We start from the raw sequence: 24,646 nt of genomic DNA, 5'->3' as shown, positions 1-24,646 counted from the left end.
ACCCATCCTCAGCAAGTGATGGGAGACTCCTGGGGACAGCAAGAGTGACCTTTAGCTGTGTTTGGGTATGTGAGAGGAGGGCTCCCAGCACGCTCATCACTCTCCCAGTAAAATCTGACAAACTGCAGCAAAGGAGAAAACTGCCCTACTCCATCGTGGGTGGGATGGGGTTAGGGAAGGATCTTTGCTGCATGAAGAAGCTACAGCACTTGCTTTCTGAGCCTGCATACAAATGCACGTCTTTGTGCTTGACTTAAATTTCATTTTGCAGAGACGGTACAGTACAGTGCACTTCAGGTCATATCGGTGTAAGAGCCTCAGGTCTGTTTACAGAACGTACATATGGAATTATTTTTCAAATATTGCTCTGTTGTTCGTTAAAACATTGCAAACCTTAGTGGGAGGCAGGGGCAGTATTATTAGCACTGCAGTAATAGCTTATTCTTCAGAGATCAGATTTCACTTGCTCAGTGCCAGCAAAGGAAGTTGTAGTGTTTTAGTGGAAAAAAAAAAGGGGATGGGTGATAAAATCATTTGCAAGAATTCACATCTGAACCTCGAGGCAGCATAACAAACCCCTGCATTTATGGAGTTTTCTAATCCTCTTCAGGATAGGCAGTGTCTGATTTGTTGCTGAAATGGGAGTGTTTGTGTGGTTAAGGTGACTGGATGACAGGCTTGTGCTTACTGAGAGTGCTCCCATGTCCTACAGACATTTTCCAAAACACAGCATTAACCATTGGGAGCTGAACTAACCAGAGGAAGCAGGCTGCTCTTGAATTTAATTTTTAATTAAGCTATTTTTGCATTACTTTTGTTTTAATAGTCAAAGGACTTTTTAAAGAAAGTCCCATTGTCAGCAATCTTTGTTAGAAAGGCCCGTTGTCTCCACAACAGTACTTCCTTTCAGAGATGATACTGGAGACTTGTTCAATGAGGACACTTGTTTATTTTTTCTCTTTAAAGCAGTTTTTTTTTTTTGCTTTTTGGTTTTTGAAATCCATCAGAATAAATTTAGACTGGTGATAATATTAATGAGAAGTGAGAATTAATACTCTCTCCCCACTGCCTGTTAGTGCAGAATTTCCCTGTTGAATCAACATGAATGCAAATTTTCTGCTTGATTCCTTAGTCTAGGAGGAACGCTTCCTCAGCTGTCACCTATGTATTTTTAACTTATTCCATTATAACTTCAGAAGATCAGAATATATTTGGTGCTGGGCAGTCTAACTGGAGCTGAGGCCTCATGTTTACATGCTGCTGTAATCTCGGCATTGGCATTTTCAGTGCAAGCCTGAAGGGGCTGGTGCACAATCCGTGCTTGTTAAGCCTTCCTGCTGTATCCAGCTTGTCCATCTGAGCAGAGCAGCATCTCATCCCTCATGGAATTCACTTTACCTGAGTGTAGGGGCAAGCAACAAAAAACCCTGCTGCTCCTTTGCACCTCCAGACTTGCTTTCATCAACCTCATTTATAAGACATCTGTGAAATCTATGAAATACAGTGCGTGGAAATATCAAATTACAGTATGCTTGGCTTATATGAGGAAGAAAAAGAAAACCCAAACAAGATGGTTTTACATTGCTCAGTATGCTAAATCATTCATCCGCACAGCAAACATATGTGTAGGTAGAAAAGTGCCAAGCTGAGGAGATAAGAAATTTTCAAGAAGGCCAGGCAGGCACTTAAGTATTTGAAAACATCAGCAACTTTATTTAATGATCCATAAAGCCTCAAAGCACCTTAAAAAGAAGAGATGGAAACCCATCCCAGGCAGACAAGGTAAACAGGGGTTTGTGCATGTGCACACCTGTGCTGGGCCTCTGGAGCCTGCCTGCAGCCTGCCCTGTCACTCTCTGCATGGTGCTGTGTGGAAGCCGTGGCTGCTGAGGCAGCACGATCTGGGTTAGTGGTGAACATGGCAGTGCTGGGCTAACAGCTGGACTCAGTGATTTCAGAGGTCTTTTCCAAACTTAATGATTCTATGATCCTGTATTTCCTTCTTGTAGGGATTGTATTTCTCCTATTTTGGGTGGCTCAAGTGCATCATGTCCTGAAGAACCACAGTGTAGCAAGGACAATGCCCCTCTCTACCTAGACCCCAAAATTTTTGGTCTCATGCCTGTGAATGGCCGTGGGCATTTCAGGGAGAGATGCACATGCAGCACTTGGATGGAGGTGAAGTGCCTGACAAACACCCTCAGGAACATTAGAAACAGATGTCCTGCACATGGTATCAAAAACTTCATCTGGATCCTCCTCGGCATCTCCTGTTGGCTTTGGCAGGAAGGGCTGTATCTTGCATGGCAGGCCTCGTTTCATATAGAGACTGTGTAGTGTATGATTAGGCAGTTTGCAGAACAAAAGCTGAATTTGGTTTCAGTCTGGCTGATACTAAACAGGCTTTAAGTGAAGAGGGCTTTTGTTTCGATGCCATGACATTAAACCCTAATGTGAACCTTTCCCTTGGCAAGGCAGCGCCCTGCGCTGTCATTTGCTTGTTGACATTTTCTGCCAAACAAAAATAAATTCTTTAAGGCTCATGCTGCTGAATAATTAATTTTTTATGGTTCCTGAAGGGAATACTTTATAGCTGAGGTGGATCTTTCCATAGGCTGAGAGCGCCAGGATTTCACTCGCTGAAAGAGCTGACAGTGGGAATAAGGGCATGGATCCTCCGGGGGCAGGATTGCAAGGGATGCTGTGCTGGATGCAAATGTGCCTCTGCAGGTTCCTAACCCCGCAGATACAAAGCTGCAGATGAGCCCCTCAGCTGTCACCAACACCTTTGGGTACACTTACTTCTGCTGCTGTTGTACTGATCTGCCCAAGTTGTGTCCCACAGACGATGAGCAGTTTGGAGCCTCGTTTCAGTCCCAGTGCCTGAATTCTCAGGGTGAGCATTTTCTCTGAGTATTGAGAGGATAGATCCAGCCTCTACTCCCAGAGCAGCAACGATGTGGGAGTGTGCCAGGTGTGTGTTGTGGCAGCTAATATGCATCTGTCAAGTGAGAAATTGATTCCCAGCTCCCTAATGTAGACAGAAGCTACTCTGAGCCCTGAGAGTTGTCTTGCTCAGATTGTGATGGTTGGATCCCTCTTCCTCCACGTTTGTTGGTGTTTGCTGGGGAAGGGCAGAACCCCGCTCCTGTTGAAGAGCAAAGGAGACTTGGCTCAAAGTTTGTGCTGGCCAAGGGATGAGGATGTTGCATTGCTGTGTGATGCTGTGGGTGCATCCTCCAGGCACAGAACACGAGTTGAACTCAGGCTCTTCTGTGGCACGTCCAGGTGTCAGGTGCTGTGGTTTGGGTGTGCAGAGTGGGAAAAAGGAAACCTGTAGAAATGAGTGCAATTCCTCAGTCAGATAAATGCATCTGTTCAGGCAGAACCAGGATCCATGCTTGCTCTGCCAGATACTGTTAGTGCCTAATCCATATGTATTTTATCCACCTTTTACTCCTTTCTAGCATGAGGCAAATTCTCTGCATAGGTATAACCAGAGGCTTTATCCCTTGGTCTTCCCTTGTAGTCCCTGTGATGGTGGAAGGCTTTACTCTTGGGTTAGAGTTCAGGATTTCCTAGGTAGCTAGGAACTGGCCACTGTGGGTCACCAAAGGATATATGGATCTCCAGGAATCAGCCTGTAAGCCATCCCACAGGGAATAACTTCCTTCCTGAGCCCTTGGAGTAATAATTACTTTACATCATGGGATTTTCATAGGACAGGGAGTAAAAACAAATATAGTAGTAGTGGAATAATCAAGACCTGCTTGGCAGTGGTTTTCCTTAGCTTTCCTGGCTGTTGGAGCAGGAGTTTTGTATCCACTGCTCGAAGTGGAAAAAGCAGGAAGTGGCAATAGTCCTAAACTCACTGAGGGCTCTGCTGGGTGAGGAAGGAGCTGGGTGGGCAGAGACTCATTCCTGAAAGGGACAGAAACAGGCAATTTGGAGTGTCTTTTTTTAAATATATATATATATATATATGGGAGAACACTGAAGTTTCTGACAGTAATAGCTGTAGCTAATAATAGGAAGAAATTACTCAGCATTGTGTTGTTACCCTACTGCTGTCTTAATTGCTGTCTCAGTAGGCTTAATCACAGAGATGCTCCAGATAGAGAAGTGACTGAGGGCTTTCATACCACACTCAGAGATTCTGAGAGAATTTGGAGAAAAAAAAGCACAGAAATGTGCACCCTTGCAAATCTAATAGTTCTTACCACTTCTGGAAATGCAAAGGCATCATGGTGAGATTTCCAAACTAAAATAAATTCTTTTTGCTGTAAAAATGGGGCAAGTGCTCAAAGGTCACTATAACTGTATTAACTTCAGGGACTTCATTAAAGGATTCATTTTTTTTTTAATTAAGAAGAACAGTATGCCTGACAAAGTCCATTTTATATACACCCCACCCTAATAACAGAAAATTACATTTGATTAATACTCCTATTTCTCAGAGGTGCTCAATACAGCATACAAATGCAAAAATTGATTAGGTAAAAATATCAGAATTGCTAAGACTGCTGTAGCCTTGAAAATGTTTGAAGCACAGCACACTGCAGGGATAGTGATGAGGGAATTGGGAATTGTTTTAGTTGTGGCCTTAACTGCACTGCCAAGCTCTAAGTCTTCAGAAGTGTGCTTCAGTAGATGAAATAATTGAGATTGTAGAAGCTGGGATGCTTCTAGTCATCATTGCACTGTTTGTGCAAGCAGCAGTGCTTTCACTCTCACTGCTAAATTGGAGTTGTCTGTCACACTGCTGGACTGGGGGAGCTCTCAGCTTTTCCAGTATAAACCATCAGAAGTAGAGGGTAGAAGTGGTCAGCTAAAGTGTAGTCAGGAGTTCTGAGAGCACAGGGATTTTACAAGGCTCTAAAGAACAACCAGGAGTATATTTGATCTAGGAAATTCATAAGGCACATTCAGAGGTGCTGGATAGCTCGCGTTACCTTGCTTGTCACTTGTGGTGACAGTCACTGCAAAGACAGAGCTTGTGTGTTCCAAGAGAAAACAAACTTTCGGATATCCTTACTGAAGAGGGAACTTCTCTTTTAAAGCAAAAGACCATCTAAATTATTTACCTGTTACAAATCAAAACTCTAGACAAATGTTGTTTGGGATGCAGAAGCGAGGACTAAAATTTCAAAATTAACATTGCCTGTGGGACTTGAATTTTTCATCATTTCAGTGCATCCACATGCCAAGGCTGCTGAGCTGGCAGGGGGCTGGTACTTTTGAAAATGCACAGGAGCACACCTGCAGAAAATAGCCTGCTCATGGCTCAGCTCTTGGTCTCACAGCTTTATCTGTCTGACCTTAGCACAGTGTTTACATTTTCATACTTCTGAGCTGGCTTTCAGTTCTGCCACATTTGTTCATCTTTATTTTAAATTAATGCTTTCCCAGTCCCAAAAAGCCATGCAGCTTTCAAGGCTGGAGTTAAAAACATCCTGACTGCGATCCCATGGTCCTAGTGACACATGGGGTGGCACATGTGCTTCCCAGTCCTCCCTTTCTCTTTATGTGGATGATTATTGTCAAGTGTGTTAAAGCTGATAGCTTCAGAAAGTGGAACAAAAGTTTTAGCAGACTAAATAGGTATAGAAAATACATTATCCTTAGGGCTTCAACCCAAGTATGACAGTATAGGAGGGTTCTAGGGATTTTCTGTTAAACTGTTGTACAAACTTAACCATTCTCCTCTGTACTGAGATTTCATAGTGTGCTGTGCTATGCTGGTTTTCACCCACTGGACTGCTGACTTGTTTATTGACTAGATTATGCTTCCTTCATTAGTGTTATTTTTCATTTCCCCTTGTCTGCACATTCACCAGGCATAAATGTGTACTTGGTACTACTAAAAGCTTGCAAAGAAATCAGAATTAGTAGTTTCTAGGTAGGATTTCCTGTGACCTGTCCCACTGAATCCAGAGGCTCCACAGGGGTGTGACGAGGCAGGAATTCACTTGAGCTGCACAGAAGGCAGTGGGACAGAGGTGATCCCAACCCCCTCTCACATTCAGTGATGTGAAAGAAGTTTAGGAAAAGGAGCACATTCACAGGGTCATTGTCAAGGCATACTTTGCTTAGGGCTGGTGTTTGATGCCAGAGGCGGGGAGGAGGGAGTGGCAATCACACCAAGACACAGTTTCCTTCACTTTGGTTTTGTGCTGTTTAGAGTATTTTTGGCACAGGATATATGCAGTAACAACCTCCTCCTCATGGGTAAAGTAAACCTTTGAACATCAGCATTTTTTTCCTTGAAAACCAGATTATGTCTATGCTACTTATTTAGCATGCATCTGTTTAATTAATTAGTGTTGCTTCATGACATGCCAGATCATCAGGAATGACCTAAGCCCCAGCAAGCAAACTCATGTAGTGCTCAATAGCAGTGAGTCATGTGTTTGAGTGATCTCAGGACTTCTCTGGGATGTTTATAAACTGCTTACATGTTTGCAAGAACAGCTGTGAAAGTCCTGAAAATGAGCAATAAGGTATGGTGCTACAGGATGGAAATGTTGCTGCCCATTATTTTTTATTCATTTCCTTTTCTGCCTTCCAGAAGTCCACTTCTATTTGCTCTATCTTTAACAGGGGCTTTATGGCAGAGTGCAATTCTACGTGGTAAGAATTGAAATGACAAAGTTGTGTTTGATAAACTACACAAGCAGAAGTGTTTCAAGTCCTCTGCAAGGACATGAGGTGCCAAAATTAATTTAACGCTTGGATTTTTAAATAGCAAAGGCTCTTTCTTTCAATCACACAAGTGTGTGAACTGCAGTGAAAGTTCACATACTCACTGAAATCTGGATGTGCTTCATTCCTTCACATTTCTTAAAGACTGGGAAGGGTCTAACCTACTGTAAGGTTTTCGGAGATGCATTTAGGTCACAGACACCAAAAAACCTGTAGATTGTGTCTCTGTAAAACTTGAAATGCCACGGTGACGCAGCAGTTGTATTGTTGAGCTGCAAACATCAGCTGCTCTGGCAGTTGTAGGTTGTGGGCCCTGGAGAATGCACTGAAGTTAACCAAATAATCTGATTTAATGAATGTGTATCCAGCTGAAGCTGAGAGATACAATAGTTTATGGCTGATCTTTTCCCCCTGGGCAGAAGCCTTTATTTTTGTAGACCTGGAGTTTTCGTAGTGGCCAGTTGCTGTTAGTGGAAGGAAAAGTGCAGCTAGGCTGAAAAATCAAATCTGTGGTCTCTTGGGTTTTCCTAGTTTGCTGATTTTTAATGAGTCAAGTAGCCCTTTGGCATTTGGGTTCTTTTGTTTGCTTTATAACCCCTGTAAATGGACTGTCGGCTCAGAGTAAGATAGTATTTCTTGTAAATAATCAATTATCAGTAAGCTGTTGTTTGCATGCAAAATTACCGGTGTTTTTCCTAAAAAGTGTTTCTTTCTGTATTTCAGCTTGTTAGTGACTTATTGGAATTCTGCTTCTACACCTTCCGAGAGTCTCAGGCACTGAAAGTAGAGTTTCCAGCCATGCTGGTGGAAATCATCAGTGACCAGCTACCAAAGGTGGAATCTGGGAATGCCAAGCCCCTGTACTTTCACAGGAAGTGATAGAAAATGTCTTAAATGGAAGAACTTTGCCTTAAGTTTCCCTGTGTTATTCCACACCCATGAAGGACCCAAGAAACCATATTTTAAACATGCTCTTTACACTTGTTCAGCAGTCTCTGAATAGTCTAAAATCATATGAAGGGTTTGGGGGAATGGAAAACAGTTGACTCGGATTTGGCAAGACCTAGATGTTTGGAAATTACCCCAAAACCCTAAAACACTTAGAAAATGTTCCTGTTCCTCTGGATGAAAAGCCATATCTAGTCAATAACTCTTTGATTTTGATATTTTAACAGATGGAGTTTTAAATATGCCATGTAGTTTCTGGTATTGTTTGCTTGTTTTAAAAGGGTTCGAGAACTAATGAGAACTTTTTAAAGCTTACCCTTGGTTTGCACATAAAACGTAAAGTCAATATGGGGCATTAATATTCTTTTCTTGTAAAAAAACAAAAAAAAACAAAAAAAAAAAACACCAAAAAAATACAAACAAAAACTATATATACACACACATATATATACACAAACACAAACCCTAACGTGTAAAGTAATAACAGAACATTTGGTGTGGAATACTGTTATCCCCACCTGTGGCATTTGTTATCCCATGTTATCCCATCATAGATGATATACACTGTGTTAAGTGTCCATTTACTATTTAATTCAAAAGGATAAGATGTGAAAAACAAATGCCCTGGTATCAATTTATAGTATCTATTGTGCTGGCTTTACAAATAATTTTTTGCAGTCTTTTGCTGTACTGTACATTGCTGTATGTATAAATTGTGAAGGACCTGAAATAAGGTGTAAGGAACTTTTGTAAATGAGACAAAAAAAATCTTTAATGGTTAATAGGATGAACGGGAAAGTATTTTTGAAAGAACTCTATTTTGCTGGAGACTATTTAAGTACTATCTTTGTCTAAACAAACAAGGTAATTTTTTTGTAAAGTGAAATGTTCTGCATGCATAATGAACCGTTTACAGTGTATTTAAGAAAGGGAAAGCTGTGCCTTTTTTAGCATCATATCTAATTTACCATCCTACAGTATCTGTTGTAAATAACCACGCTTAACCTTTTCAGTTGTGTTTTAAGCCTTTCTATTTCTCTATTTTCCTCCCCTTTTGTCTCTCTTGCAAGCGTATGTGACTTGAGCACATCTTAGAACTCCTGCTTCATGTATCTGTAGGAAACTACACATTTTTGTGTTTGCCACTTTACCAAGGTTTCATTTAACAAGACAAATTACGGTCTCTCTCCAAAGCTTTTGCCAGCTTAATGATCTAGTGAGTTCTTGCCCTCTATTCCCTTTCTCTCTCGGGGGAACAGGGGTGAGCAACACGTTGAATGATTTTTCTTTTTTTACTAAGTTTCCCAGATTGTTTGGTTTTGTTTTTGGTTTTGTTTTTTTTTTTTCCTTTGAATACTGGATCTATAAAACATCTTAAAAGGTCAGATTATTATTTCAGATGGGGGAGATTGATTTCTGGTTATGCTGAAGGGAACATGCAGATCATTACAGTAAGTATATCAAAGAGATTTGTACTGGTGAGAGGGATGGTGAGGGATGATAAGGGCAGATAAGCTGAGTGGAATTTTTAGTGATAAACTAAAAGTGTCTGTAATTTTGTAAGCATTTTTGTAATAATCGGGATACATCCAAGAAGACAAATGTTCACACTACAAGTTCAACTCAGTTGGTCTGATTTTGTCTCAAAAATGTTTTCTCTAGAATAAGACTGCAAAGAAAAGAATTTTTGAGGTGATTTTCACTATTTCACAATTTGTAAGCAACTACAAGATTTTGGAGTAGAATAGAGGACAGGTGAACTTTTCTGAGGCTCAACTGTTGCTACCATATGCTCATGTTTAAATAGAATAGTTTTTCAGAGTCCTAATCTGTAGTGTTCTCTCTGGGTGCCACTGGTATTTTTGAGCTATAGTGTGTCCCTTGGCCGGTCGGAATGTAGCATTTCTTGTCAATGGTGGTCGAATTAAGAATTCTACACCCTTTCTGAACTCAAATTTGGAGGTGCACTGTGGTGCACTGAAGACAGTCAACGCTACTTGTCTTTTTAAATGACACCTGCCTTATGCAATGGGTAATCTGTAAAGACTGTATTCAGAGAGGTTTTTTATATATAAATATATACATACATATATTATTTGCATTTTGGAAGTCTAATTCATAGGCAGATCTTTAAATACTGACCTGCACAGCAATATGAAAGCAAAACTTCCAACGTGAGATATACAGCATGCAGACTGGTTGTTTACAGTAAAGACACAGTCATACATCCATCTTTTAATTTAGGTTGTTTTTTTTAAAGTCTAAAATAGAAGATTTCAAAGCCAGGTTCTGGGTGAATACAGTCTGCAGCAGCTTTTTATATTAACAAAGTTACTGCCTCCTTTTCTGTCTCAGAGTAACTTTGCTTGACTAAAATAGCAAAGCCATATTCTACACTTCACTGTTAAATGCCTGTCCCAGTCCAAATTGTTGTCTGTTTGCTCCTATTTTTGTACCTTATTACTTTTAATCTTGGTTTGGTACAATTCATAATTCACAGAAACTTCATATAATTAAACACACTAAATTAGTTTTAAAAAGCAATTTATATCTTTATGCAAAAACGTATGTCTGTCTTTGCAAACAACTGTAAGCAGATTATAATAAATCCTTTACTTTAATCACCTGTTGTTTATGAAACCATTCATTGATTATTATTTTTTGCTAGACATCATTGAAGTAATAGATACAATTGGATATAGATGTTGTAAGAGGCAGTATTCTCTTATCAAGGACACTTAAGCAGAATAGCCATCACTTTTTTAATCTAAACCTGTGTACAGAAAAAAAGAAAAAGAAACCGCAAAACCCAGCCCTAGTTTTTAGCTACCGGGAAGTTCGTTACATTCTTTTGAATTTGTTTAGAATGAAATAGGCATTTGTCTCCTGCAAAATACAAGACAAACTCTAACAGCTTTTAGAAAGTGGGCTTTTGTTCATTGAGCTAAATTATTTTGTTGTAAGAAGGAACAGGGATATGCAGCAAGAGCATTGTATACACAGTTAAAATGTAAAATAGTGTAATGTACTGCAGTGGGTATTTCAGGAATACTACACATCGTGCGACTGAGCAGTTGCACAGAGTAAAATAGAAAAGACTAAAGTTTGCAATATCAAAATCTTATTAAAAAGATACTTTACAATCAATCATGCAAAAAGCTAATTCACAGGGTGGTGTTTTTCACTGACTTGTTTAAGCATTTATGAAATTAAAAAATTCTACAGTTAATGCACTTTTAATTGTTTATTAAAGATTTGACTTTTTTAGAGCAATGTTTTCAGCTGGAGGTCAATGACTTGATAAGATAGACAGCAGTTCTGAGGCCAGGAAGCTCAGAGGAATGTTTAAGAATTCTTGGAGTTTAAATAGATTCCTGGATGAAAAAAGCAGCCAGCAGTATGGTGTAAACAGTAAAATCTATGCATAATGATGCATTTATAATTAGGGATTTGCTTCTGTATGTTTAAAGCTTTTTAAATAAATAGAAAATATTGTTTGGTCTTTATGTTAATGTCTGCAAGTACCTATTTTTCTTTTTTTTATACAAATTGTACAAATATACATGAATTAAACTGGTTTGATTGCAAGTATTTCTTGCATTTTAATCTCAGCTAGCTGCTGGTGCAGTGATATCCTTAGAGGCAAGCCTTCTGCTCGTGTAGGAACAATACAGAACCAGAGAGTGGCCTTGGGCAGGGACACCTTCCACTAGACCAGCTGCTCAGAGCCCCATTTAACCCAGACATGAACACTTCAACATGAAGTAACTTAAAATGCACGACAGCATCTTTCCTCAGACAGCTGGAGTGTTGGTTCCAGCAATCTCTGTCAGCTCCAGGTGTCGCCGCACCTGCCATGGCTTTGGCCAGGGAGCAGCTCCTCAGGCTGTAAGACAATGTCCAACACTGAGCAATGTGGTTCATTTCACCTGGGTCCCTGTGCTTGACAAACGATGTGCTGATACTGTTCTGGGCACAAGCTACATCCCACTGGAAGAAACAAACCTTCAGTAGCCAGACCAGAAAACTGGGCTCCAGTTTTTGTTACCCTCCTGCTGCTCTTCCCATTGATGAAAGTTAGTGAATCTCTCTTGCACGGAGAGAAATTCTATTTTATATACACAAGGTCTCCCAATTGACCCTGCCTTCTCAGAGTCAGACCTTTTCCAGTTGTAAGTACAGTAAGATAGCAGGAATTTTATTTCCCCTTCTAACTATCTTTGTTCTGGACACTCTCTCAGCAATTCACCACAAAGTTCTGCACAAAGCCTGGTCTGTGGTGTAAAACCATTTAACTGCATTTTGGTCTTTTAATAACAAGTTGCATGAACTTTTTTATTGCCAAAAATTCCTTGCACCTGCTTTCTCTTTGCTGAATTGTCAGAAAGAAAGAATAGTAGGGGATCAGCAGTGTTAAGAAAAATTTCCCATATGTTTACAGGCAGATGCATCTGTCATTTGCTGCTCTAGAAATAAGATGATGCTATCACTACTTAAAACCATAATGAAACTTGTAACCTCAAGCTGGGCCACTCAGGTGTCTGCAGAGATTGAGAGTTCATGAGGAATACAGTATTACTAAGAAAGGAGGGGAAAAAATGTCCTTTCCTGTCAGAGACTGTGCTTGGTAAACCATGCCCTGCCATAAGGTTTTTGAGGTGTTCTTACATTAATTGTAGATGATGACAGGGTAAAGTTTATTTGGCGCTTACCTGTGGCTACTGCAAGGACAGATGAGGGCAGACTGTTGGACTCTGATGTAGAAAACAGTGTCCAAGGCACAATGTCCAAGGCAAGTCTGAAGAGTTGAAACTCCAGAGGAAGAAGACTTTGAGTGAAACCCAGTTTAGCACTGGTGCATTTACAGCCTACACAGGCCCTCTGTCAGCAACTTTTCTCCTTAAACTGCAAACCAGGTAAGAATTGTGAAATGGGTTAAGAGAACAAGGAACAGCATTAAGGAAGGCAAGTTTCTGCCCAAGTCTCTTCTGTGACACAATTACAGAGGCTTGAGTAGCAAGAGCTGCAAACAGTGTGGTAGGAACTTGTATTTTCATTACAGGATAGGTAAGTCAGGTAATGGGACTTTTCTTTCACTCATGAAAGACAGCATCAGAAGGAAACCTACCACGAAGATCAGCTGGAACAACACAAAACCTTCAGCACCTTGAAAACCCCAGGGCTTTTTACCCAGCAGAGTGGAAGTGCTGCACCCTGGCCAGTGATGAACAGGCTATAAATTTCTGCTGAGCCCAACTAGACAGGAGTCTCAGCTTGGCCATTAATTATTCAGCAAACATGTTCAACCTTAATCCCCAGGCTGAGGGATTCAATCTCTGGCCCCACAGTGATGGCAAGGCCAATGCCATTTGGCATAAAAAGCTTATTTGGGTTTTTTCCCCTAATTCATGCTCTGATTTTCAGCCCATGTCATGCATATTCACTACCAGCAGCCTCAGCTTTTGAAAACTGCCAAGTCCGTGGCCCTGCCCACAGTAACCAGCACAGAGCAAGGGAAAGGAACCCAACCCAAGGATTAATTCCCCTGTGCCTACAGCTGTGACAGGAGAGCAGTTCCATGAAAGAGGAGAATGACTACTCCTGCTGCCAGGGCACGAGAAGGACCCTACAACCAGCTTTCTTCCAAGTGGGCTCCCTGTCCTCCTTCCCATCTCAACAGCACATTACTGCACTCCAAAATCTGCCAAGCCATGGTAGATGGCTACCAGACAAGAGGCATGCCCTAAAGGCTACCTTCAGGAAAGCAAGCAATCTCAAAAGCCTGACTTCCTTTGTATTCTATTTTTTTTTTAACTTTAGCCTCTTTTAATCTCCACTTCCAAGCAGTCAGTACCAGGGGCATCATTCACAGCTCTGCTCAGCAGCGAGGATGAAGAACGAGCTGTGCTGTGGCTACTGGGCTGTGCAAGTCTGTACTTGGCATTGGTGTAACTGGGCTGATGAGGAAACCCATCTGGTGAGTAGCAATTCCCACAACTGAATTCCTCAGAGGCAGTGTGGTTAGCCTGAAAGCCAGATCTGATCTGGCTCAGCTCACACCACTGCCTTCAGACAACGGCTGGGACGTGAGAAAGTCTGGATTAGTGTTACCTCTGTTCAGTGTATCACTTCTCAGTAGAAAAGTTTTCTTCTTGTTTGGGTTCTGCGTAGGTCCAGGAGTAACAGGAGTCTCAAAACATCTCACCTAAAGGTGAAACAGGCTCACAGGACTGGATGGAAGAGGCACTAAGACTATTATTCCTTCTCTTTATATCTGCCTTTTTAAACAACCTCAGTTATAAGGAAAAAAAATCCCCATGACACAGAGCTAGAGCTGAGAAGCACATTGAGAATTTTGGAGGACAGCAGCCAGAACAAGATCAAACATGCATGTTTAAAACAACAAAACAAATGGAAACAACTTCCAAAGCTTGAAAGATTCAAGTTATCAGAGAGCTTCACCATCTGACAAGCCAGCATACCTAGCTGCCACACCTGCAAGGCTAACACCAAAGATTTAGATTCTCCCTCTCTTTTCAACATTTTCTACCAACCGGTAGTCATGAAAACTGAGTTTGGCACACAAATACCATCCTGCCTCGAGAATGAATCTTTAAGGCCACAGATGAGTTGATAGAGCTGTGGGCCCAGGCAACAGGAGACCCAGCCAGAACGGAGCTTTGCCACGTGAACGAATCTGAGCAAAGAAACCTGCAAGCTGTTGCTGCAAGTACAGCTATTTCCTTAACACTAAATCAAGGAGCAAATCAGTCAGAATTCATTTTCAGTGCTTGGGTCACTTAGCCAAGACAAGAACTGCCTAAACACTCTGGGCCAGGGAGTCATTGCTCCAATACCAGGAGAATTCTCCAAATGAAATTTCTCCAAGCAATGAGGGTCAGTGCTGGAGAGCTGTACTGGCTTGGCCCACCATTGCTCCATCTGGAAATGATTTGTGCATACTCCAGTGGTCTGTGCAGTGCGGGCAAAGGAACAAATTAATGGCATGGAGTTAAATCCTCGGGGGAAAAAGCCATCCCAACCCCAAGGCAGCATTAACCATTAACTGGTTTACTAATCTAATTTGTTAGGAAAACTTGCAAGCTAAGTAGAGCTGCAGTAAATGACTCGAAATCCACAGAGTCCAATTTAACAAATAAGTGAGCCTGTATTAGCATGTCATCCCGTCACACTTTCCTGCATCCTCTCCACTGTCTTGCTTGAAGGAGAGAAAAAAAGAAAAATTAGTGATAAACTGCATGTGACTTTTTTTGAAGTTCTACAACTTTTGAGGCATCAGTAAGACCTTGCAGTTGATAATTGGAGAGAAGGAAGACAGGCAAGATGAACAAGCAGCTAAAACAGACAACCAATAAAATGATGGAATTCTCTAGGATGCAAAAGCATCATAGCCAGAGATTCTCTTTTCCCTTTTGGTCTGAACTTCCAGAGTTGCCTATTTTGCGTGAGGAAAGCTCTCCATCCCTTTTGGAACCTGCTTGAGGCTGACTGCACAGAGCTGCCAATAATTATTTCATGCCACAACTTCCAGAACCAGAGCAAAATACTCTGCAACACAGGAATGACAAGTCAAATAACAAATAACATTTTATTTCATTTACAGTGATATTTTTGAGTAGCAAAGGAACCATGACATATAGGAGCCTGTAATAAAAGTTCATGTGTCTTATCTTTATAAAATAAATGAAATCATACACGCAACATAAACGAATGTGCTCTTTGAAGATATTTGAAAAATGTCATGTCTTGATAACTATTATTTTTACTTACTGATGTCTGTTCTGCGCTGGCTATTCCACTCTGAAATATAATTTGTCAGCATGATAGTTTTTTTTTTAATCCGTCAGTATCTTCCAAACCTAAAATGATCACACAATCATAGAATGGATTGGGTAGGGAGGGACCTTAAAGACCATTTAGTTCCGGTCCCCTGGTCCACTAGACCAGGTTGCTCAGAGCCCCATCCAACCTGTCGTTGAACACGTCCAGGGGTGGGGCATCCACAGCTACTCTGGGCAACTTGTGCCAGGGCCTCAGCACCCTCACATTCTGTTAAAAATGGTGGCTATCAAAGCATAATCTCCAGGACACTAAGTTGAGTCACAGATCAACCAAATACTTGACTTCAAAAGCTATTTATCTTTCAAACAAACATACTACCAACTGCTCTTTACAACTGAAAAAACAAACACCTTATTAAAAAATTAACCTACCCCTCCATCCCTCTTTCTTGCCCCCCCCACCCATTTCAACCCTCAAAGAATCTTTTTTTTTTTTCTAATTAATATTTGGCAACACTTAATGTCTTTATACAGATTAAGATCTTCAATCCACAGTCCAGCTCTTCACTGATTAAAAGCAGTCACAAAAGCAGAGACAAGTGACTAGAACAAAAATCCATGGATACCATGTACACCTTCTTGGCGTTCAATGCACAAAGCTATAAAAACTGAACATAATTTTGTGGAATAAGTCCTCTCTTGCCATTTAACGTGCCTTCTAGCCATCCTGGCTCTCTGGAAAATTGCACTGCAAAAGAAAAGGAGAGAAATTACTGCATCTTTTTATGTTTGAATTAGTAGTTTTCAGCTTTAGCTCCATGACACCAGGCAAAATATCCATAAAAACTTCCCTTCATCTGCAATCTCCAGTTTAAGAATCTGGCTAGGAAAAATAAAGATTATTAACTTGACTTAAATACTTCATAATATACTTCTGCAAAGCCTACATGGTGAAATAGCTTTTAGGTGCAGGAGACTTCATTAAGGAAATGGTTAATGGAGCTTAGGACAGATTTATAAAATAGAAAAATCTGTGCCTTAGGGGAAAAGTCAGAATTCGTATCAAACAGTGGAAAAAACTTTCAGTATGTGGGGAAAACAAGAGCAAAGCAGAAGTGTCTTGAGCAGAAGTGATGAATCTGGAAGCTTAGAACCACAGAAGCACAGCATAGGACTTTACTTGGCATGAAAAGTAGGCATGGGAAGGATTATAGGGGAAATAAGTGAGCCAGCTGTCACTCCAAGTATCATCCCTTCAGAACAGAGCTGCTATTAGAAGTGACCAGCAGACAAAATCTGAATCATTCTTCTGATTAAATCCTCCCTCTGAAATTCAAATACATAGTGCAATTCACAAAACACAAGGCAAAAGGCTTGAACGGCTCATTGTGCCATCCTAAGTGTTTACCACTGCTGATCCCAAAGTTTATGCAAGAGTATCCATAAGTATAAGAAATATTTCAGCGTGGACTCTCAATGCCCCAGAAGTTACTCTGTGAGCAAGAGAACTAATGAAATCTGACTTCCTGTATATATATGTTGACCACATTTGACAGGAAGTTAAAAAAGAAGCATAAGCCTCCTTTCTTTGGAAAACAGACTAAAAAGTCCTCAAATTCCCTTCTGAGGTGTCTTTTAAGGATATAATACAGATAACCTATTTACCTATGTAACTGAAAAATCCCACACTTTTTAGCAACCTATGGCACTCCCTACCGTACTAATTTATCCTCACAGTGCTTCTGAGACAGACAGTATTTAGGGAAGACATCAGACAAATGCTGAAACGTGCTGCCAGCCATGTCAGTGCTTTATTTAAAACACATTAACACATTGGGAAATGTGATATTTGTAGCCTTCCACATATCAGGGAAATAACAGTTGAGAGAGAGCAACATGTTAAGTCTCACTTCCAAAAGCATTGTAAGGCTCTTAATTTGAGGACTTAAAATCATACTTTCCCTGTTTTTTCCTATGTGTCATATTATTGTTAGACAGCTGTGCTCAGAAACCACACTTTAAACAAAAGCTATAAATCCAAAGAACCCAGAAAACAAAACTGCTTTCAAATGATACTGATAGTTTAGATTCAGCACGAAATGCTGGGCTTATCTTTGTAATAAATGTGTTCAACAAAAAGATTCCAAAGGAAAAACATGCATAGACAATTACCTTTCAGGATCTGTGCTCACACAGTAACTTACATTACCATTAGTAATTAGCAGGCCCTCCTCTCCCTTTGTCCTTCCTATTCCACAATTACAGAGTACACATGCATTTGAAACTGCATGGCTGACACCAGCACCAACCTCTCTCCAGAAGCTGTAATTCTGCATTTCCAGCAAATGCACCAGCAGCCAGCCAAACCCCTCCCTGAATCTCCCATACCTACGGAGCACATCTGTATTACAGGAAACACACTCAAAAAAAAAAGAGACTGATTAGGAAGAAAAGCAACTAGAAAACCTAGAAGTAGGAAATTTCTACCTGTCCTCTGGTGCTTAACCTTAATTTCCATTAGAAATAGGGTAGTAGATACCACTGGCATGTGTCTATAAATCCAAGGCCTGTTCAAACTGAGGGGAGCCCTCATCTGAGGGAATAACACTGAAATTAAAACTTACCTAAAATTTACACAGAGGAGGAAATGCTCAAACTATGCTGAATCACATCACTCAAAACAATAGCAAACTTCCAAAGAAATATTTTCCAAGCAAGTTTGATAAGACAATGGTGAGCTGTGCACACTGCAGCACGTTCATGGCCCAGCAGTTGGGTTTGAGCGACAAACACCATTTTCACCCCAGAAGACAAGACCTAGCTGGTACAGCTGAGCTCTGGGCTTAGGAAATTAAATATTGCCCATGTACATTACACAGCTTAGGGCCTCACTTGTTGGCAGACAGTTCTTTTAGACTCTAGGAAGACTGAAGAAGGAATTACCACTCAATTACACCTAAGAGATTTCTGGAGATCTTTGTTTTTTAGAAAAACCCAGCAAAAAGTAATTCTTAATGTCCAGCAGCTGTGGTGACTGTCACAGCAGGGAAGGTTTCTGTCCCCACTCCAATCACCTTGTGCAAGAAGGGGTAAGATACTTGTGTACATCACTGACTGCTTCTGTAGGCAAAAGATATTAATGTGCCATCCAAAAGTAAAGCTGCTTTAAGCTCCAGTGATCCCATTTACTTTGCTAATCCATTTCTGAAGTACAGTGTACAACAGCATGCATTCCTTTAAAATCAAAACCATTTAACCACACAAACCCCATTCCTCTATCAAGTACAGCTCTTAAACCCAGGACACGGCCTATTTCTGAAAAAATGCCCTGCACAAGAGAAGGCATCTGTAGTGTCCCCTTTCTGTCATTTCTTCTCAGTCAACAACAATTACAGTTCTTAGCACTTTCTCAGGCCTGCCTCATTTAAAAATACCTTGATGCACAACTACACACTTGGCCTTAAAACTACAACTCATTACTAGAGCAATCATCCCATAGGACTAAGGCTCATGTTGGCACAGGACAGGAGGGGAAAATACTTGTAGTATAAAAGATACAGAGCAGAGAACTAAACAGTAAATATTTTCAGCAAGATTCAATGAGTGTGTAGCAAGACTGCACAACAAGACTAAGCACAGAACCACCACAAAAAGCCATCACCTCTTAGGACAGTGCAAATAGCAGCCAAGTTGAGAGCTCAGAGGGGCACAGTGACTTCCTCAGTACCTGCTGCAAGGCCTTTGCAGTGGTCTCACTCATGGAGGCAAGGTGCAGGGAAGGAAGATGTCTGAGCATCAGTATGACAGCAAGTGCTATGGAACAATCACCCCAGCTCAAATGGACCAACAAAATCTACAGACTTGGAACTTGCAGTGAGATCTGATTTCTTCTAACCAAGAAACACCATCAGGTCAACGTGGCATTTGCAGCATCGCCTCTTACTTTTCTGTATTCTCCATAGCTTTGATATTGCCAATGTTATTATTTTCTAACTGCAAATACATAAAATTCACAAGCAGCTCTTCCCAGAGACCCAATGCCATAAGCAGACTTTGCTCTGCTCTGGCAGCTCAAATGTTTCACAGGTCTCAACCACAATGAGAGCAAGACTTAATTCCTCAACAGTATTAGTTCATTGGCTGGGTGCCACTAACTTCAGCAAGACTGAACCAGACACTGATTCACACTGATTTCCACATCTCTGTGGAAACTGGCTGTTTTGGGAGCAAATCTAACCTGCATGGTGTCTGGCAGAAGAGGGGCCTCCCTTTCTCAGGGACTGTCAATCGGAGTAAAAACCTCAAAAAGAAACATAAATGAGGATTACTGAGAGCAACAGGAATCTCACTGCTAAAACCACTACAGCACTAGAACTCACTTCCATAGAACTCAATGATGCTGACCAATTTTTCATCAGGAAATTCAGTTAAAGCAACCAAATGTGCTTGCAAGCCCTCTGTGTTTAGAAATCCCTTTGGGTTTTTGAAACAATCCCTGTGGGTTGAGTTGATCGCAGAAAGGCAGAAATATTTATCATGCTTAAGGTTAGCCTGGAATTTGAAATTTCAAAACTTGCTGTTTTTCCTTAATTATTCTGTGAGAAGCAGAATTATCTTGTGGACAGAACACAGGACTAGGAGTCAGGGAGTCTTCTCCCCATTAATGTTTCCAAGTGCTCTGAACTACACAGATGAAAGGTGCACCAAGAAGTAGCTCTATCTCCATTTTTACCCCAGCAAAAGAACCATTTGCACACACAGTGCAATGCAGTATTTTGGGAGTAACACTTCCCTTTGATGTAAATCCTGGATTGGTCAGGACCATAAAGACAGACAGTCCAGGAGCCACAGCGTGAAATAGGGGGCAGAGAGTGCCTTGGAGTCAAAACCAGGAACATTAACTAAGGCTGGCACTTTGTTACAATGGGAGAGAGAGATGGGGATGGCAAGGGTTGTGTGAATGTGGTTTTTTGTATTCCTTTTATACTTGGTGGGGATGATGGGTGCCCCACTTTTCCTCAGGAACAAAACACGCTCTCAGTTTTCCTCATGTTTTCTCTCCTCTAAAATCAGATTTTAAGAATTGTAAAAAGCCTTGATAAGAGCTATCTTGACAAGTTTTCAGGAAGCCTTCCTGCTAGCAGTTCTGCCAAGGAATTTTTATTGTGTAAACACCATTTAACCTATCTGAAACACTTCTCCTGAGTGAAATTCCCATTTACTGACTATTAAGCAGTCTCTTTCAAGAACCAGAAATTTAATAACACTTGGCTCCAAGACTGGCAAAATTCCAGTGCCAGGCAGTCTGATTATTCTTTCCCTGATTATTGGGAATATCTGCCTCAACAACAACAGACATGCACAGCCAGCATATGTTTCTCAATCTCAGATCCTACTCTGCTTCTTCTCTTATGTGCCCTTGTACAGCTGCAAACTCTTCAAGCTTTGCTTCCAACCACTTGAATTATATTGTTATGTGCTGTCAATAATATAGCCTGTAACAACTGGGAAATAAAAATATTGGCACAGCCTAAGGCAAATTGAATTGAAGATTTAAAAAAAAAATCTAGTGAATATTGTTCAGATTACATTATTCATTTTCTTACACAATTCAATTAAATAGAAAACTTTGCCTTTTCTTTTTAACTTACCAGATGGTGCCTTAGCATTTATATTCTATGGCACTTTAATGGAAAGACTGTGGGATTTGGGGAAGCACAATGTACATGCAGTACTGAAAACACCTGAATGTGGAAATGCTAAGGTTCTATACAGATTCCTATCAGGTGATGCAAAGCTTAACTTAAAATATTAGCAAATCTAACCTTGGCAGACTGAGACAGATTTTTTTTTCCCCAGTTTAGAAACAGGAAGTGGAGATGGGAGCAAAGTTTAAACTCACCTTCTTGCACCAGTGTTACATTTAGCAGCTATGACAGGTGCAAGACTACTTCCCTAAATGCCATTATCCTGTCTGAGGCTGGAGCAGCCAGAAAGATTCATCCAGAGTAATGATAGGTGAGACAGAACCACTGCAATCAACATCTATGGACCAAGAGAGACAAACCAAGAACGGGGAAGGGAACAGGAAAAAGGAAACAAAGCAGAAAAGAGAGGAAAGAAAAAGGAAAAAAAAGAGACAGGATTAGAAAGTGAGACAGGCCGGGTGGAGAAAGGAGAGACAGATAAAACCTTCACTAATGGAAGCAGCACTCTTTAGTAGACATTAATTTAACAGTTACTTTAATGGTTGATACTAGCTGTATGTCAACTTGATTGATGCGTTGTCACTTTGATAGTTAAGGTTATTGGTAGAGCTGCAGAATTGATGTATTATTACTTTAATTCTTCATTTGGGGGCTTTATTAGGGCATATGGGAATTTAAATTGAGTAACTGAACCTGAATTGATTCACTGCAATCTGATTTCAGCACAGACACAGGGGTGCCTGATACAGATAGAAAAGGCCCATGTTGAGGCATTTCAGAGGTTTCAGATGTGGAGACAGGTCTGCACTTGGCATGAAAAGAGCCATCCATGACATAACCTACTGGGAAAAGTTATGAAATTACCATTACATAGAGTTACTGCTTTAGTGCTTGCACACTCTCCCCATTTTTTCTACCAATCCACCTGAGGGTGAGAGCCCTGCAGGGCAAGGACAACACCTGTGAAATATCCAGGATACAGCAGAACAAATCAAAACTAATGTGTTTAAGGAAATGCGAGCTTTGCCATCAGAAATCTGCAATTGGGTTTTCCAAATGCAATCCATTTGCAACCTTTTTGCCAGGCTTTGGACCTTATTTGTCTGATGACATGGAAAAAGTTACAGTTGAAACATTTCTCCACAGATGCCAGAGTCAAATTCCATACTTGTTTTGGGGCAATCCAATTCTCCAGTTGAAAAACTCAACCGAGGCTACAACGCACCAAATCACAGGGGCTTTGTCACCACTTCCCGAGTTCTCATACAAGGAGAGAATCTTAACAATTGCTCTTACACAAGAAAATGACACACAAGGAACTACTTCTTGAAAGACTTGTTTACCCCAAGCTAACACAACCCTTGCTGTTCTACAGCAGAACTGCCTCTCCCAGACACCAACTCTTTTCCACCATGCACTAGATTTTCTTTCCTGTACACAGTCTGATGTCTGCCGAAGAGCCTATCAGTCATGTTTTAAAAAACTTAAATTAAAATATCTTTTTAAATTAAAAAGTTAAGGACTTTTAAAAGAGCAATCACTCAGCTAATTCAACTTTAAAAGGTTTCCCACCTATCTTGATTCAGACATGATTTGCCTGCAAGGCAGCTCTAATAGGAAACATCAAGAACGATTTTGTAAAGTGGGTGCTAGTAGGGAAGAACCTAGTGGGGACCCCAGACCACTTTATGCTGAGCAAAAAAAAACCAGAACTGAAGTCTGGACTAAGCTTGCTATTTACATGTTTGGGAGGAGATAGAGGACAGGAATATCCTATTATACATACCATTAAAAAAAAAAAAAATTGCTGAGTTTCCCATTCTGCATCTTCAGAATTTGTATTACAGTAGTCATTGGCATAAGGTTTAAAAACTAAAACCTTTCCTATCAGTTTGAAGTCCCTGTGCATTTGCTGAAGGGTAGATCCATGGAAGCTCACTGAGAACAGTGTCTTGAGCACAGGAATCACCTTCTGGATGCTCAAATGTAATGCTATATTTGGATCCACAGAAATCATTAAACACAGGCCTTCATTCCACACCTCAGTAAATATTCAATTTTCTACAAGTACATGCACACACTAATGCAGACCTTGATCTAAATCAGTAAAAACACTCTTTTTTCTTCCATTGTTCACCTGATTTACCTGGCACTCTGTTTGCTTCAGAATCCTGAAACAGATTTTTTTTTTTCTTTAAAGAAAACCCCCGTGTTATTTTACAACAAGAGTTCACATTTTTAAAAATTCAGTTTCATAGGCCAAGGTGTTCTCTTCTATTACCGAATAACCTTTTTTTTTGGTACTACAACACATCTAAATTATGCTGAAAAATTATACCAGTTGGAAGAGTCTATTCACCCAAAAATCAAAAACATTGCCTCGCAGTGCTAAGGATATGTTAAGTAGCTTCTTCATACCAGAAAATATCTCCATCACCAACTGTGTGCCATCAGCAATGTTGGCAGAATAGCAGTCAGGCTTGTATTTTTATCCAAAGCCATTTTAGCAGTTTTGTCAATTTGTTTTTCATTGCTTTATATTTACTCAAGCAGTACTTACCATCTTCAAATATTGCTCCTATCTGAAATGACAATTCAGAGCTGTGTTCTGCTTCACATGGATAAACTGCTCTTGCTTTTCGGTGGGCAAGGCTGAAAAATGAAATTATGAATTATAGCAACTTTCTACTATTATGAAGACACTTCAACCATTCTCTCTCCATTCACATTTGGAGATGACTAAAACTTTAAACACAATCTCACATGCATCATTACAGGCTTATAATTCATACACACAGCCAAAGCTGAAGCTTCACAGCTTACTGTTGGCATTTCTGAATATCATACTCCCAACTTTCTGTGCACTTATTTTTATGACAAACTCGATTTTCAACTGCAGTTAAATTTTCTTCATGTGCTAGTCAGCAATGAACTCAATAGCAGGCAAAGTATAATATATTTCAAAAATTCAACCAGTAATAATAAATAGGATTTTTTTATCAAGTGTTGGGAAGAATTGTGACTATACCAAACTACTTAATTAGAAAGGCAAATGTTACTAAATTTGAAGGGAAAAGCTAAGATGGTGAAGACCTTCAAAGAAAAAAACCTCAAAATACTTCAAAACATGGAAAACAACATGGAAGGAAGCAGAAATAGGATGGAACGAAAGCTGGACAAAAGAGTGAAAGAAAAGAATGAAACCACAGAAAAAGGAAGAAAGTATAGGATGAGAAATCTGGCAACGGTGGAAGACTCTGAGAGAAACACCGCAAGAGAGAGACACTACGAATTGTCCACCCATTGTAAATATAGCCCTCCTGTATCAACCAGCAGACCACTGGCTCAGTGTCCTGTGTGCCTTTCACCAAGGAAGGTGTTCAAAGGCAAAGTAAGATCAGGTAGACAGGTATTTTATTCTGTTAAAATTGCTATGGTTGCATTTCCTGGTTTTTGATAATCACTCACATGCCACAGGAGACTATT

General features: G+C 40.4%; 2 protein-coding genes across 3 annotated transcripts in view; one reads left to right on the top strand and one right to left on the bottom strand.

The window, feature by feature from the left end:
- NR3C2 (nuclear receptor subfamily 3 group C member 2) overlaps nucleotides 1-11,156 on the top strand; it is a 190,444-nt gene extending 179,288 nt beyond the window's left edge. For both annotated transcript variants that reach the window (XM_053940777.1, XM_053940776.1), the window contains one exon: nucleotides 7,426-11,156. In XM_053940777.1, coding sequence (XP_053796752.1) covers nucleotides 7,426-7,581 — 156 coding nt within the window. In that variant the 3' untranslated portion in view covers nucleotides 7,582-11,156. The remainder of the gene's footprint in view (nucleotides 1-7,425) is intronic.
- Nucleotides 11,157-15,245: 4,089 nt separating this feature from the next.
- The window catches only part of ARHGAP10 (Rho GTPase activating protein 10), a 137,941-nt gene continuing 128,540 nt past the window's right edge, over nucleotides 15,246-24,646 (bottom strand). The window contains exons 22-23 of the mRNA XM_053940413.1: nucleotides 23,721-23,812; nucleotides 15,246-16,200 (exon numbers count right to left, since the gene is read on the bottom strand). Coding sequence (XP_053796388.1) covers nucleotides 16,112-16,200; nucleotides 23,721-23,812 — 181 coding nt within the window. The 3' untranslated portion in view covers nucleotides 15,246-16,111. The remainder of the gene's footprint in view (nucleotides 16,201-23,720; nucleotides 23,813-24,646) is intronic.

Source organism: Vidua chalybeata, chromosome 4, assembly GCF_026979565.1.
Source record: "Vidua chalybeata isolate OUT-0048 chromosome 4, bVidCha1 merged haplotype, whole genome shotgun sequence".
NCBI classification, from domain to species: domain Eukaryota; kingdom Metazoa; phylum Chordata; class Aves; order Passeriformes; family Viduidae; genus Vidua; species Vidua chalybeata.
The sequence above is the reverse complement of the archived record's forward strand: the minus strand, read 5'-3'. Positions and strand labels throughout refer to the sequence as shown.